Source organism: Dendropsophus ebraccatus, chromosome 12, assembly GCF_027789765.1.
Source record: "Dendropsophus ebraccatus isolate aDenEbr1 chromosome 12, aDenEbr1.pat, whole genome shotgun sequence".
Classification (NCBI taxonomy): domain Eukaryota; kingdom Metazoa; phylum Chordata; class Amphibia; order Anura; family Hylidae; genus Dendropsophus; species Dendropsophus ebraccatus.
The window spans coordinates 82,379,027-82,396,051 of record NC_091465.1 but is presented as its reverse complement, the minus strand read 5'-3'; the positions used below and the strand labels follow the sequence as shown (position 1 = coordinate 82,396,051).

The following is a 17,025-nucleotide window of genomic DNA, read 5'->3' as shown; positions in this document are numbered from 1 at the left end:
ATGGAGGTCACCCAGCTCTCCCCTAATCCTGTATGTCAGTGTATAATGGAGGTCACCCAGCTCTCCGCTATTCCTGTATGTCAGTGTATAATGGAGATCACCCAGCTTTCCCAGCATCCTGTATGGCAGTGTATAATGGAGGTCACCCAGCTCTCCCCTAATCCTGTATGTCAGTGTATAATGGAGATCACCCAGCTCTCCCCTATTCCTGTATGTCAAGTGTATAATGGAGATCACCCAGCTCTCCCCTAATCCTGTATGTCAGTGTATAATGGAGATCACCCAGCTCTCCCCTAATCCTGTATGTCAGTGTATAATTGAGGTCACCCAGCTCTCCCCTAATCCTGTATATCAGCGTATAATGGAGGTCACCCAGCTCTCCCCTAATCCTGTATGTCAGTATAATAGAGGTCACCCAGCTCTCCCCTAATCCTGTATGTCAGTATAATAGAGGTCACCCAGCTCTCCCCTAATCCTGTATGTCAGTATAATGAAGGTCACCCAGCTCTCCCCTAATCCTGTATGTCAGTGTATAATGGAGGTCACCCAGCCCTCCCCTAATCCTGTATGGCAGTGTATAATGGAGGTCACCCAGCTCTCCCCTAATCCTGTATGTCAGTGTATAATGGAGGTCACCCAGCCCTCCCCTAATCCTGTATGGCAGTGTATAATGGAGGTCACCCAGCTCTCCCCTAATCCTGTATGCCAGTGTATAATGGAGGTCACCCAGCTCCCCCCTAATCCTGTATGTCAGTGTATAATGGAGGTCACCCAGCTCTCCCCTAACCCTGTATGTCACTATATCAGTGTATAATGGAGGTCACCCAGCTCTCCCAGCATCCTGTATGTCAGTTTAATGGAGGTCATCCAGCTCTCCCCTAATCCTGTATGTCAGTGTATAATGGAGGTCACCCAGCTCTCCCAGCATCCTGTATGTCAGTGTTTAATGGAGGTCACCCAGCTCTCCCAGCATCCTGTATGTCAGTGTATAATGAAGGTCACCCAGCTTTCCCAGCATACAGTTTGGGACCTTATAGGTGGGAAGAAAGTTTCTGGAAGTGCGGATCCTGAGATGTTTGTCTGGCAGGTTCAGAAGAGATGAATTGTAGTTGCAAGAAATCATCATGGAGGTCTGAGCCGGATGGAGAGAAAAAGTGAAAGTGACGCCTCAGATCAAAGAAGACGTCACCTGTGAGTCCCTGTATGATGAATTTGTATTGAGTAGAACATTATCGGTTAGGAGCGCTGCACTGCTCTATGCTGCAATACACACACTGCTTCTCCCTAGTATCCTGAATCTTGATAAAAGCGACCCTTCCTTCCCCAGAGCGGAACTGAGTGAGGTGGGGGGGGGGGGGGGGGGGGGGGGGTAGGGGGGCGCTTTTATCAAAATTAGCCCTGTTGCCAAAATGACCTAGAAACTGCCCTGGTCCACCCTGCCAGTCACGTTTGTGGTCAGAGGCAGCAATATTCTGTCCATTCCTGGGATGCCTCTATAGTAACCACAGTTGACAGGTGCTGACCCCAGTAGGACAAATAGCGGGAAAGCTGACGTGTCCTACTGTCTGCACACGGCTCTTCTGGAAAGTCTCGGCACACGTGTGTCATATGGCACACATAAATGCAAGCTACCAATAGAAAGTACAGATCATGGCACAAAAAATGACACCTCACAAAGCCCCATAGACCAAAGAATAAAAGTGTTATAAGGATGGTCACGGGGCCATTTTAAGGAATATTTAGTTTTTCAAAAGCCTTTCATTTTTGAAAGCTGTCAGATAAAATAAAGGTTATACAAGTTGCCTATCATTGTAATCGTACTGACTTGAGGAACATAAACAACTTCTCCCTTTTACCATAGAGTGAACGGCGTAAACATAAAAGCCTCCAAATATATATCTGTCAGGGAGTCCTGGGGTCCGAGAAGATGGAATTCCCTAGTCTAGACCCGCAACCCCTGTCCCTACCTGCTTGCCCCCCTAGGCTAACCCCTAGGGCAGCAACTGGGCAAAAGTCCCTAACTTACTTAGGGATACGGGGAGGCAGACAGAACACACAGACAGGTATATACAAACAGGTCAGGCAGTCCGAGTCAGCAACAGGAGGTAACGTCAAAATCTGAATCAGCAAACAAGGGGTAAACAGAGTCCGGTCCTAGGTCAAACACGAGAGGTAACGCAGTACAGAGGATGAGGCAAAAAGCGAAGTCCAAGTCCAAGTGTCACAATATCTAACAGAACAATAAGATACGATGGTGTAGCTGGGGACCAAACATACACTGGCAACTACAAGGTCTAATTCACCAGCTTAAATGCTACCAGAGCTCCCGCCCCAGTCCCTGATAGGAGCAAGGAGTCTGACAGCAGCATGAGAAACCAATGGCAGCCAGGGAGCAGCCCCTGTACTCAGACAGGAGCAAGCCTCAGGAGAATGCAACACCTGAAGGCTTAACCCCACGAGCACCAGAGAGGAGTCAGGAGAAGGCATGAGACTGGGTGTCGGCTCCCTGGCAGAGCAAGAAGTGTGAACAGGTCAGAGAGAAATCGGGCGTAGGCTGATTCTTCCAGCCGAGTTCACACACACAGACTGAATTCTAGCAATATATTTTTTTTCAATTTCACAGCACAAATTATTTTTTCCCTGTTTCACGGCATATTTTATAAAAAAAAAATTAAGTCTGTCATTCCAAATTACACATAGTGACACAAAATATAAGGGCTCATGTGGGTCTGTAGGTGAAAAATGCAAGCGCTATGGCCTTTTAACCCCTTAAGGACTGAGCCCAAAATGGCCTTAAGGACCGAACCAAATTTCAGGAATATGACGTGTATCACTTTATCCATTAATAACTTCGGGATGCTTTTACCTATCTGGCTGATTCTGAGATTGTTTTCTCGTGACATGTTATACTTTATATTTCTTGTAGTCGATACTTACAGCCTATCTTTATGAAAAAACCCAAAATAACGTAAAAAATAGCATTTTTCTAACTTTGAAATGTTGTGCTTGTAAGGAAAATGGTTATGCCACATAAATTAGATATGAAATAGTATTACCAATATGTCTACTCTATGTTGGCGGCATTTATTAAACTTGTGTTCAATTGTTTAAGACAATAGAAAGCTTTAAAGTTTAGAAGCATTTTTCCAAATTTTCACAAGAATTTCAAAATCTGATTTTTCAAGGGACCAGTTCACGTTTGAAGTGTATTTAAGGGGGTTGTATTTTATGAAGCCCCACAAAGCACCCCATTTCAGAAACTGCACCCCCCAAACTGTTTAAAATCAATTCCAGAAAGTTTTTTTTAACCCTTTAGGTGAATCACAGAAATAAAAGCTAAGTGTGTTAAAAAATTAAAAATTTCAATTTTCTTTACAGAAATTATATTGTGATCCAATATATCTCTTAATAAAAAACCTATTTCCAAATAAATTCAATTTTTATTGCCCCATGTCTGCAGTTTATAGAAATATATGATAGGTGGCCATATTTGACGCAACCACAAGCCTCAGATGTAAAGGAGCGCCTAGTGAATTTTGAAGCCACCTTACAATTGGCCAATTTTTAAAGTACCACTTCTGGTTGGCAGAGGCTCTGGGGTGCCAAAACTTAACAAACACCCCTAAAGGGAAACCATTTAGGAAACTACACCCCTCAAGGAATGCAACAAGGGGTATAGTGAGCACATGGACCCCACTAAATTTTGCACACTTTGATAAATCTCCCCGAAAGTGCAAAGCCGGCGCATGGAAAGCCTCCAAAGGGAATGAGCGCAATTTGGATTTTGGAGGCTGGATTTGGCCAAAATGGAGGATGAAGGCCATGTCGGGTTCGCAGAGCCCCCGTGCTAAAACACTGTAAACCCCCCACAAATGACCCCCCCAATGAACTCAGGAATCTTTGGTTCTTATCGGGTGGGGTCACTTGAGAGGGCTTGTGGGGCTTCCTGGGGCCTAGTCCTTGGGCGGCGCCTTGGGGGCTTGTCATCACTAAATGATGAGGAGGAGGAGGAGGAAGAAGAGGAAGGCAGAAGGAACGAGGGATCTTCCTCTTCTCCCTCACTGGTTGTCTCAATATCGGAGGCAATCATGGCATATGCCTCCTCGGCCGAGAACAACCTGTGGGCCATTTTTTTGTTTTTTTCTTTAGGGTGTCTTCACACACACCAGATCCACACCGGATTTCAGCTGTGGATTCGCAGCGAAATCCGCTGCGGATCCACTATCAGTGCATCCCTATGAGAATACATACTTGCAGCGGGATACACATTCCGCTGCGTGTATGTAAGTTAATCCCCAACCAGCCGGAGCATACTGTACATCACCTGCTCCCCACTCCAATTTGCTTCTGGGCTCCCGGCGTCTGCTCATCCCTCGCAGCCAATCAGTGTGCTGCCCCGCTTCAGCCACTGATTGGCTGAGCGGGACGTCCTGCCGAGAACCACCAAAGTATGGAGAAGGTGATATGTGCTCTGGCCAATGGGGGGTTAAATTACATACACACAGCGGGTGACACTGGATCCACTGCGGATCCGGTGTGTGTGAAGGTACCCTTAGAGGGGTGTGTAAGAGTTATGCTTTTATAAGTGTTAGTGTGTGTAAACATAGTAAACACAGTGTAAACATAGTTTACACTGAAAAAAATTTACACTTACAAAAAAAACAAAAAACAGCAGAGGGCAGAGGCAGGGGACACTATATCACCACTGATCCAGGGGAGAGGGTGGCAGGACGGAGGGGAGAGGGTGGCAGGAGAGGAGAGAGGGTAAGAGGAGAGGGTGCCAGCGGAGAGGAGAGAGGGTAAGGGGATAGGGTGGCAGGATGGAGGGGAGAGGGTAAGAGGAGAGAGGAGAGGGTAGCAGGACAGAGGGTGGCAGGAAAGAGGAGAGGGTGGCAGCAGAGAGGGTGGCAGGAGAGGGGCGGCAGGACGGAGGGGAGAGGGTAAGAGGAGATAGGGTGGCAGGACAGAGGGTGGCAGGAAAGAGGAGAGGGTGGCAGTGGAGAGGGGAGAGGGTGGCAGGACGGAGGGGAGAGGGTAAGAGGGGAGAGGAGAGAGTGGCAGGACAGAGGGTAGCAGGGGAGAGGAAAGGGTGGCAGCGCAGATGGGAGAGGATGGCAGGAGAGGGGCAGCAGGTCATAAGGGCGAGGGTAAGAGAAGATAGGGTGGCAGGACATAGGGTGGCAGCAGAAGGGGTGACAGGAGAGAGGGTGGGTGGCTGCAGGGAGGGTGGGTGTCAGGAGAGAGGGTGGGTGCAAGGAGAGGGGTGTCAGGAGAGAGGGTAGGTGGCAGGAGAGAGGGTGGCAGCAGGGAGAGGGTGGGTGATAGCAGGGAGAGGGTAGATGGCAGGAGAGAGGGTGGGTGGCAGCAGGGAGGGTGGGTGTCAGCAGGGAGGATGGGTGCCAGGAAAGAAGGTGCGTGTCAGGAGAGAGGGTGTCAGGAGAGGGTGGGTGGCAGCAGGGAGATTGGTTGTCTAGGAGAGGGTGGGTGTCCAGGAGAAGGTAGGTGGCAGCAGGGAGGGTGGGTGTCCAGGACAGGGTGGAGGCAGCAGAGCAGAGAGGGTGGGTGTCAGGAGAGAGGGAGGGTGGGAGCGGCAGCATAGGAGGACGAGGAGGCAGCCGGCAGGAGGAGGAGGTATCCCGGAGGGGAGGGGAGGCGATGGAGGCACGTGGGGAGGAGGAGACAAAACAGGGAGATCAGCTAGCAGCAGGGAACTGCTAGCTGATCTCCCTGTAATGGAGGCAGCACAGGGGGGAAGGCGGAGGAAGAGGAAGCTCGGGGGGAGGAGGCACCTGGCGCCCGGAACACCCTAGGACCGCACCCGTTATGTACTGGTACGTCATGGGTCCTTAAAGGGTTAAACACGAGAAGGAAAAAACAAAAGCGCAAAAATGAAAATTGTCTCCGTCCTTAAAGGGTTAATAAGGAGACTTCATACAAAGCCCATCCATATGTCTTCTTAAGACACATGGAGGGTGGTTCCATGATTTCATTCTATGAGAAATATATATTTTTACCTGTGGTTTGTTTTCTAGTTTCAAGAAAACACATCGTTTCATCACCCAGACAATCTATGTCTCTATGTATAATAAAATCTGTGGAACATTGGAATCCATTGTGGTCTGAGCTCTCATCTGGCACTGCAACAAGAAGACAAAAAGAGGAAAATACAACTACTGTAAAGCAGATACGGAGGTAATTATTTTAATTTATTTAATGTACATTATACTTGTCAGAAACATGGTAAAGTGGTTATCCAGCATTAGGAAAAAACGGCCACTTTCTTCAAAAGGCTATGTTCACACAATGTCAAAAATAGAGAAGGCCGCTTTTGCAATTTAAAATAACGTCCGCTATTGCCGCAATTTAACTGACTGCAATGCACTAGAAAAGTACGGTCGTTGTTGCAATCAGTCGTACTTTGTACGACTAGGCACACTGCATGTTCTTCAATGGGATCCCGGCCGGAGCGTATACACATCGTATACGCTCCGGCCAGGATCCCAAGCGGCGCTGCAAAGAACTGACATGTCAGTTTTCTGCGTCCGCTAATCATTGAATAGCGGCCGTAAAAAAACATGTCAGTACACACTGTGGATCAAGCGGCTGCGGACGCTTGCTTCATTGTGGGCTATGGGGATTTCAGATGCAGGCGCACACGGATGTGCCCACATCAGAACTCTATGGCCATAAAGATCATCCACCGGTACTGCAGTACCGGCCGGCATGATCTTTGCAGAGACCAGTCGTTCTGTGTCCCGGCTGGGTCAAGGAACGGCCGGTACAATACGCCATGTGAACATGGCCAAATAATGTATCAACATCCGTTATTGCATAGACAGCTAGACAGCTAATTGACGTCTGTTATTTTAGACTCAAAATGACGGACATCATTTTAAATAGAGCGGAGAAAACGTTGTGTGAACATAGCCAGAGACAGCACCTCTCTTGTCAACAGTTTGGGTGCAGATTTTGCAGCTCAGTTCCATTGAAGTGAATGGAGCTTAATTATGAACCACACCTGACCTAGAGACAAGAGCGATGCTGTCTCTGGAAGAAAGCGGCCATGTTTTATTAATCCTGGATAACTTCTTTATCGCTGACACACTGTACGCCTATGGTAAATGCGTTCATTTCACACAATATGTGTGAAATTAGTGTGTGTTATAGGAGAGGAGGGCACTTTCCTTTGGAAAAGGGGATCTTAAATTTTTTTTCTATATTTTACATGTATTTTACTGTATTTATTGATTTTATTTATTTACAGTTTAGTAGGTAAAACGTTTTGTTTGTGGTTGCTGTTGCCCCTATACAGATCACTGATAACAATGATCCTTGTAATCTACTGATGGTGTGAATAACCCAATAGACATCAATGTGCACTAAGGCTGGGTTCACACTGCATTTTTGCAATCCGTTTTTTCATCCGTTTTTTGCAAAAAACGGATGAAAAAAAACTATGCATTTGTGTACATCCATTTTGATCCGTTTTTCCATTGACTTCCATTGTAAAAAAAAACGGGTCAAAACGGATCCGTTATTTTTGACGGACACGAAAACTTAGCTGACACTACTTTTGTGTCCGTTAAAAATAACGGATCCGTTTTGATCCGTTTTTTTACAATGGAAGTCCATGGAAAAACGGATCAAAACGGATGCACACAAATGCATTCTCTTTTTATCCGTTTTTTTTTTGTTGCAAAAAACAGATAGAAAAAATGGATTGCAAAAACGCAGTGTGAACCCAGCCTAATTCGAGTACAGAAATATAGATCCGTAGATTACAGGACATGTGAATGAGGCCTTAGGGCTGGTATTGAACCAGCCGGTGATCTCTGTTTTTTTGGCGAGCTACTTGTCATGGTGGCCAGGAGTGGTAACATCCACCCCCGGACACACGGCAACCGGACCTTAAAATAGAAGAGATGTGAGGTGCAAAGTGTGGGTGCAGGTGCGACGGCAGACATGACAGAATCCCACTTTAAACAATATTTAACTTTACTGTAACTTATCTTCAGTGCAATACGAAGGCAATGGTGCTCAGGTACTTAGTGCAAAATGATAGTAGCTTGAAATAGAGTAAGATAAGAAGAAGTAGAATATCTTGAAGAACTTCTAGATAAGTCCCAGTTATCTTATCTGACCACCTTTTGCCTTTCAGCGGCAGGCTCCCGTCCTGATAGGTAGTACAAGTCCCAGGCCTCTGTTTCTGGGGGTAGCTTGCTAGTAGTTTCCTTCCTACTCAGTTGAGTGAAGTTCAGTAGAGAGCGGCTTACTTAGACTGTGCTCTAGTGTGGATCAGCCTCTCTTTCCTCTCCTTCTTTAGGGGGTGACTGTCCTGACAAAAGGATCCATGGCATAGGCAAGGGGGGTGCTCCTTTATCTACGGTTACCCTGCAGTCAGCTCTAGAAGTGCAAAACTGCTCCTGTAGGTCTCGCTGGAAACAATTCTGGTCTCCACAACCACTCACTACCTATCTGGCCTAGAGCCAGGCTCCAACTCACTAGCTTCAGGGAGTAAGTGCTAAGTGAGAGTGTGTGTGTGAAAGGCTAAACCTTCCTCTGAACTGCAGCTGTGCCCTGGGGGAGTGTGACATCTAGTGGTTGGAGTAGGGCACAGCAGCCAACTATACTAACTGTAACACCTGACAGAAACACTTTTACCAAGGTGTGTAAAGAGCAAAGAAACCCACAGTGGAACATCACATTTCCATCACTTTCTGAGATTTTCAGTTGTACCAGCCACCCTCTCCATTCAAGTATTTTAAAGGGGAACTATCAGCAGGTTAGACAAATCCAATCTGCTAATAGCCCCCAACAGCACCAGGAATGCTGAGGAGAAAGGTACGTGCGTTACCTTCCTCTTTGGCACTGGTCCCCCACTGTTAATAGGAATAAATGCACTCTGGAGCACCCTTAAGAGCACTGCCGCACCATCCAGTGCATGGAGGCAGTGCTCCTAAGGGTGCTCCAGGTAGAGCTTAGTTCTCCTCTAATGCTTACCCATCTGTAATCATTATGTAATGGGTTTCCCTAGTACCTTCTCTAATGAGGAGTCATATACAACATAGAGAGAAAGGAGCATCTGCACATCCCACCTATGGATGATACCAATGCCACTAGGCTATTTTTAAAAACCAATGCCAGGATGTTGGTATATAATTTGATCAAACCATATTGCCCCGTGTACCACGTGCAGGTCCCTGGTTCACACCGAGACTGGCACGTGGTACACGGGGCAATATGGTTTGATCAAATTATATACCAACATCTTGGCGTTGGTTTTTAAAAATAGCCTAGCGGCATTGGTATCAGCCATAGGTGTGATGTGCAGCCGCTCCTTTCTCTCCATGTCATATTTTCTATTTCTCCCTTTTCTGAGCAGCTGGCACTCCCCTTTATAAGACCTACATGACCCAAATTGGCAGGATATACCTGTATTCACATGTCAGTACCTCATCTTTTTCCCATTCTGTCTGCAGCAGTGGTGGTGAGTGCAATACCATATTCATACTTGTGTTGTTTGGGGGCAGCCTTCTCCGCCGGTGGTGCCGGCTGGAAATTGGTGGGGCATTTTGGGTTTGGTCCTGTGACATTGGGGTTGCCATTCCATGCCCCCCCTTCCCTGCATGTGCACACTTTGCGGGGTTGGCAGTCGCTGACCCACACAGTGTGGAGTTAGCCTAGGGACCCGTGTGAACCAGGGGACCTGCACGTGGTACACGGGGCAATATGGTTTCATCAAATTATATAAAAACATCCTGGCGTTGGTTTTTAAAAATAGCCTAGCGGCATTAGTATCAGCCATAGGTGGGATGTGCAGCAGCTCCTTTTTCTCTATGTCATATCTAATGAGGAGTCAATAAGAGCACTGTGCTTAGGGTTCACAGTGACAAGGGTCCAAAGTGACAGCCCGATACTGCTGACAGCTCTGCATGCAAGAATGTGCAGAGCTGACACATCTATGCATGATAATTAATGGGCGTCAGGCACAAGGAGCAGCTCTGAAGCCCTTTAATTAACATGGTTTGGTCGTTATGGGGTTAATGGACTTGTAATGAATACACTGACTATGGCGGCTGATGTTTCATAGCTCTAAATTTTGTTTTGAAATGCATTGGTATGTGTGTGTATGTAAGACCCATGCTGTTCTCCCCTTGATACAATTCTGCACTAATTACCTTTGGGCTTCTCTGGTGTACACCGATCTCCAGTACAGCATGTAGTCGCCATCCTCCCCGAACTACCAGTACCTCGTGAGAATGTCCCAGTCGCATTACATTCACTTGGATGAGCACAGAATCTATCAAAGAACTGGTAAATGCTTCCTCCTTTAGAGAAAATAGAAGATAAAACTTTTAGCCTTTGAAAATTCCTGACTCTCTGTACTGGCCGGGATTCCTGTGTTTAGTCTGTTTTTAGCTATTATATAGTTGCCTTCAGGAGACTGGACCTGGATACAGTAAGTATAGCTGTTATATAACTGCCTTCAGGAGACTGGACCTTGATACAGTAAGTATAGCTGTTATATAGCTGCCTTCAGGAGACTGGACCTGGGTACAGTAAGTATAGCTGTTATATAGCTGTATTCAGGAGACTGGACCTGGATAGAGTAAGTATAGCTGGTATATAGCTGCCTTCAGGAGACTGGTGCTGGATACAGTAAGTATAGCTGTTATATAGCTGCCTTCAGGAGACTGGACCTGGATACAGTAAGTATAGCTGGTATATAGCTGCCTTCAGGAGACTGGACCTGGATACAGTAAGCATAGCTGTTATAAAGCTGCCTTCAGGAGACTGGACCTGGATACAGTAAGTATAGCTGTTATATAGCAGCCTTCAGGAGACTGGACCTGGGTACAGTAAGTATAGCTGTTATATAGCTGCCTTCAGGAGACTGGACCTGGATACAGTAAGTATAGATGGTATATAGCTGCCTTCAGGAGACTGGACCTGGATACAGTAAGCATAGCTGTTATAAAGCTGCCTTCAGGAGACTGGACCTGGATACAGTAAGTATAGCTGTTATATAACTGCCTTCAGGAGACTGGACCTGGATACAGTAAGTATAGCTGTTATATAGCAGCCTTCAGGAGACTGGACCTGGATACAGTAAGTATAGCTGTTATATAGCTGCCTTCAGGAGACTGGACCTGGATACAGTAAGTATAGCTGTTATATAGCAGCCTTCAGGAGACTGGACCTGGGTACAGTAAGTATAGCTGTTATATAGCAGCCTTCAGGAGACTGGACCTGGATACAGTAAGTATAGCTGTTATATAGCAGCCTTCAGGAGACTGGACCTGGATACAGTAAGTATAGCTGTTATATAGTTGCCTTCAGGAGACTGGACATGTATACAGTAAGTATAGCTGTTATATAGCAGCGTTCAGGAGACTGGACCTGGATACAGTAAGTATAGCTGTTATATAGTTGCCTTCAGGAGACTGGACCTGGATACAGTAAGTATAGCTGTTATATAGCAGCGTTCAGGAGACTGGACCTGGATACAGTAAGTATAGCAGGTATATAGCTGCCTTCAGGAGACTGGACCTGGATATAGTAAGTATAGCTGTTATATAGCAACCTTCAGAAAAATGGACCTGGATACAGTAAGTATAGCTGTTATATATTGCTGCCTTCAGTAGACTGAACCTAGATTTCTGGTAAGTTCAGCTTTCTTTTACAGCATGATAACAATAAAAAAAATAATAAATGTATATTGCAAACTTGCTTTATATCACATATACTATTGATTTAGATTTTAAAATTATAATGACAGCAACACTTTAACTCTTAGTGTCCTGCAGCATGTACTTGCAGTCTGTGAATAGGGTTGCTACCCTTCTGTGTGAAGTACCTACAAAACAAGACACCTGTTGTGCACCCCTATCTTTTCTCATCTCATAAGTGAATAGAACACACAAATGGAAAAATAGATTAGATAGATAGATAGATAGATAGATAGATAGATAGATAGATAGAAGATAGATAGATAGATAGATAGATAGATAGATAGATAGATAGGAGATAGACAGATAGATAGATAGATAGATAGATAGATAGATAGATAGACAGATAGTGTAGATAGATAGACAGACATACAGAGATAGATAGATAGATAGATAGATAGGAGATAGATAGATAGACAGATAGATAGGAGATAGATAGATAGGAGATAGATAGATAGATAGATAGATAGATAGATAGATAGATAGATAGATAGATAGATAGATAGATAGGAGATAGATAGGAGATAGATAGATGATAGATAGATAGATAGGAGATAGATAGATAGATAGATAGATAGATAGATAGATAGATAGATAGATAGATAGATAGATAGGAGATAGATAGATAGGAGATAGATAGGAGATAGATAGGAGATAGATAGATAGGAGATAGATAGATAGGAGATAGATAGATATATAGATAGATAGATAAAAAGGAAATGAAATGCAGCACTCTTTTAGACATAAAAATGTTGGTGCCCAGCATTATGCAACCACAGGTGCTGAAGTATATAACAACAGCATTACTGCTGCACTCAGGTGAAAAACATTTCTGAGGGCTGCAGTAATCCTGTAGATAGACAGATAGATAGATAGATAGATAGATAGATAGATAGGAGATAGATAGATAGATAGATAGATAGATAGATAGATAGGAGATAGATAGATAGATAGATAGATAGATAGATAGATAGGAGTATTCGTGTACTCAATGGTACTCATTACTCGGACGAGCATCTCGCGATACTTGAGAAAATTGCATCATCCGTTTCCTGAAAGTTTTGGCGCAATTTCTCAGCCAATCAACATGCAGGAGACTCTTTGGTACATCCTGCGATCACGTGGGACCCATACATGTCAAAAGCATTGATTGGTTGGCCAGATCAGATGACCCTGCCATATAAAAAGTTGTGCCAGCGGCGCTCGGCTCACATGCATGCTGAAAGAGATTAGGGACAGAGCTGCTGCTGGTCAGGGAGAGCGTTAGGGAGAGAATTAACGTTCCAGTAGGCAGGGATACTATAGAAAGAACCCAGCAGCCCTTGTAAGGGCTTAAAATCTTTTTATTTTGTATTACTCCAAACTGCTGGCTGGGACTTGCAGTGTAGCTACCATGATTTTAGCAGCACACTGTGGTGACCGGCTGCTGGCAGAAAGGGAACATTAGGTGTTGAATACAGAACCCAAAGAAGTCCTCATTACTATTATATTTTTTGTGGCTGGTGCTGCTACTGTTGTACATGGTATTGCTGTCATTTGTAGTACACCTGCATAGAACCTCACTGCTCATTGTCCTGTGTAACAGGTGGCATACACCATAAAGCACCACTTACACACAGACTGTACGACAACCTCCAAAAACTAGTTTGACCAGTATATTTTCTCATCTGCAGCCAGTCATCACGGTTGCTTTATTAAGTGCAGCCATATCCAAGCTCACTGCTGATTGTCCTGTGTAATGTGTTTAATGGTTCCCTGTGTCCTCACTGCCATGCTGTGTCAGGCTAAATTTTGGGGTGGTTCATATGCTACCTGTGTTTTTATGGTTCCCTGTGTTCTCACTGCCATGCTGTTGCCCAGAATTTGGCGTAATGGTGCGATTTGCCAGCCCCAGAGACATCCATGCATGCTGCCTCTGATGTTTCCTGTCCATTTCCGTGGTATTTCCATCAATTTCTGAGGTTGACAGGTTTTCACACAACCTTCCCTGGGCCGAGCTTGGGTCCCCTGCAAAAATACTCAAGTTTCCCATTGACTTCAGCGGGGTTCGTTACTCGAAACGAGCATCAGGAAATATTCATCTCGAGTAACGAGCACCCAAGCATTTTAGTACTCGCTCATCAGTAACTGCAACCTTTAGGTACATATAGGGGGAGATTTATCAAAGGGTATAAAATTTAGACTGGTGCAAACTGCCCACAGCAACCAATCACAGCTCAGCTTTTCTTTCAGCACTGCCTAAAGCTGAGCTGTGATTGGTTGCTGTGGGGAGTTTGCACCAGTCTAAATTTTACACCCTTTGATAAATCTCTTCCATAGAGATTTACTTCCATAAAGAAGTCTAGCAGACTTTATAGTAGGTCAGATATTCTTAACTCTTACCTATTACAGAGATCCTGTAACGGGAGGCGCACACATTGTCGGCAGGGCAGGAGACAACGTTGTAAAGATCTCTACAGGAATCTGAACGTAAGTCTGAGCAGGTAATACACTGCAAACCGTAACCTAAGAAAAGATACAAATAAGATATCAAGGGAAAGAGCAAATCTGTTTGTGCCCATCAGAGATGTAACCTGAAGCTCCCAGACCCTAATGCCATAATGCCAGGTTTATATTCGGTCCTTCAATCTACCATTGGCCATACTGTACTATTAGCCATACTGGTGGGTCTCTGGCACTCTATAGCTACTAGGAGTTTTATAACCCACATAGCATTACCAGCTGAGCTGTCTATATCAGGAATTATGGAAACTATGTGGGTGATGCCGCTATTCTATACATGCCGCTCCCCTTATCGTCAATAGAAGATACAAAAATTGTGTTAAACAGCTTCTTCTGGCTCTGTCTTTGCTTAGTGTGGGCATCGAACAGCTGATCGGCAGGAGGGGGGGTGGGGGGTTCAGCACCCTATCAATCAGTGATTGATCTCTATCTATCCCCCCCCCCCCTTTAAAATCTCTTTAATATTTAAGGTCAAACTTGCACAGATATTTAACACATGGGGGAATTAGGGATGGATGGATGGATGGACAAGTAAAAGACCTTACCTGTAGCTGCCATAGCAGAGAAGAACAATACAAACCAGCAGGGACACATGGCTGCAGAAAGTGACTCTTAATCTGCTGAAGTTTCTAAATTATATCATATAGTTTCAATTTTTAAGAATCGAAACTTATTTTATTCATTTCCTGCACCAACAGTTTTTACCACGTTCTACTTGGCTGGCATCCAGAATAGACCACAGAGACACCACAGAAACAGAGCGGTGACGTCACTTCCATTTTACCGAGCCGAAAGACTCCACTGCCGTCGACTTGTATCTACATGTACCCTGTATTCTCTGTAGGAATACTCTGCAGAGGGTTTTGATGGTGCACTCTGGCATCCAGAGTCCCTAAGCACAGTGTTGGACTGGGGTATCTGGGGCCCACCAGAGGAAATGATCCTGGGGGCCCACCAAAGAAGAACCAGTGAGATACAACATGTCAGTCAGGTTCTAAAGCTGGAGGCCCACCGGAGGATCCTCCGCACCTCCAATGGGACAGCCCGACGCTGCCTAAGCGTGCCCCCCTCCTTGGATACTGAGTAGTTCTCTTCTCGATATCGTGCTGAGCCAGGATGTAGCATTAAATAAATTTTAAGGTATTTTGAATCATTTGTTTCATTAAGGTAGCCTTCAGCTCTACAGGACCAACATCCGATCTGACCTCTAAGTACCAATCACTAGGGTTGATCGAACATCTGAAATTCTTGGGTTCTATCGAACTCGAACCTCGCAGAACCTGCTGCATTTGATGCCTTCCTGGTCCGTGGGAAAGGAGGAGACAGCCCGGGTACCGCCTGGAATTCCGGGGTACCGCCTATTACCTAGGCCGAATCCTTGGATTTGGAGTCACACACAAAATTAAAGTGGGAAAACACATTACAGGCTGATCCCTTCTCAGTACCTATGCTTTCTGGCTGATATTTTGGTCACTTTTGAATGTTGGTAGTGCTTTCACATTCGTGGTAGCATGAGACGGACTCTACAACCCACACAATGGCTCAGGTAGTGCATCCAGGATGGCACATCAATGCGAACTGTGGCAAGAAGGTTTGCTATGTCTGTCAGCATAGTGTCCAGAGGCTGGAGCCGCTATTAGGAGACAGGTCAGTACGCCAGGAGATATGGAGGAGGCCGTAGGAGGACAACAACCCAGCAGCCCAGCAACCTCTGCTTTTTTGCAAAGATGAACAGGAGGAACACTGCCAGCGTCCTGCAAAATGACCTCCAGCAGGCTACAAATGTGTATGTGTCGCACAAATGGTTAGAAACCGACTCCATGAGGATGTTATGAGGGACCAACGTCCACAGATGGGGGTTATGCTCACAGCTCAAAACAGGGGTCGTAGCTAGAATTCACAGGGCCACATAGCAAAAATTTTTAAGGGGCCCCTCTCCCCTACGCAAAACACAAAGCACTGTGTGTAAGCACGGAGCTCTGCACATACTCCTTTCCTACTTGATTGACAGCTGGGGAACAGTGGTCAGAGGTTATCAGAGCAGTGAAGCAGAGATCTCTGTCTTCTGCTTGTTAACCCTTTTTTTGTGTTGGAGCGTGTACGTAAACATTAAGTCACTTAAACACTGCAGTATATAAGGGGTTAAGCAGAAGGATACACGCTCTTACCTTCTCGCCAGGCCCTCCTCCTGCACGGGCCCCATAGCAACTCCCTACCCTGCCTCTATGGTAGCTACGCCACTGGCTCAACACTTGGCATTTGTCAGAAAACACCAGGATTGGGAAATTCACCACTGGTGCCCTGTGGGTCAGTAATGGTGTGGGGGACATTTCTTTGCAGGGCTACACAGCCCTCCATGTGCTGCCAGAGGTAACCTGACTGCCATTAAGTAACAATATGAGATCCTCAGAGCACTTGTGAGACCATATGCTGGTGCCGTTGGGGTTCCTCCTAATGCAGGACAATGTTATTTGAGTGTTTCCTTTATTTTTTTTTGTTTAACATTGAGAGTTTTCATGTCTTCATGTACAACAAGTTTGAAATTTAACCTATAGCTGCACCAGGACGTTACTGAACGTCCTGGTGCTGCTATGGGAGTAGCACCCGCGATCCCGGCTGCCACATGCAGCCCGGGACCATGGTTATTAGCAGGCGTGGTCCGATCGCCGTGTCCGCTTATTAAACCTTAGATGACCCTGGAGGTACATGTATGTCCAGGGCCACCTACGGGAGCTCAGAGCGGGGCCACGCTCTGAACCGCCGCGGTCCCGGGTGCCGCTTGTAGCCCGGGGCC

The 17,025-nt window shown here is 45.7% G+C and overlaps 1 protein-coding gene across 2 annotated transcripts in view; it reads right to left on the bottom strand.

Moving 5' to 3' along the window:
* Positions 1–14,852, bottom strand: part of LOC138769094 (uncharacterized) — a 41,362-nt gene extending 26,510 nt beyond the window's left edge. For both annotated transcript variants that reach the window (XM_069947311.1, XM_069947312.1), the window contains exons 1-4: positions 14,777–14,852; positions 14,112–14,234; positions 10,179–10,328; positions 6,015–6,137 (exon numbers count right to left, since the gene is read on the bottom strand). In XM_069947311.1, coding sequence (XP_069803412.1) covers positions 6,015–6,137; positions 10,179–10,328; positions 14,112–14,234; positions 14,777–14,825 — 445 coding nt within the window. In that variant the 5' untranslated portion in view covers positions 14,826–14,852. The remainder of the gene's footprint in view (positions 1–6,014; positions 6,138–10,178; positions 10,329–14,111; positions 14,235–14,776) is intronic.
* Between the last annotated feature and the right edge of the window lie 2,173 nt (positions 14,853–17,025).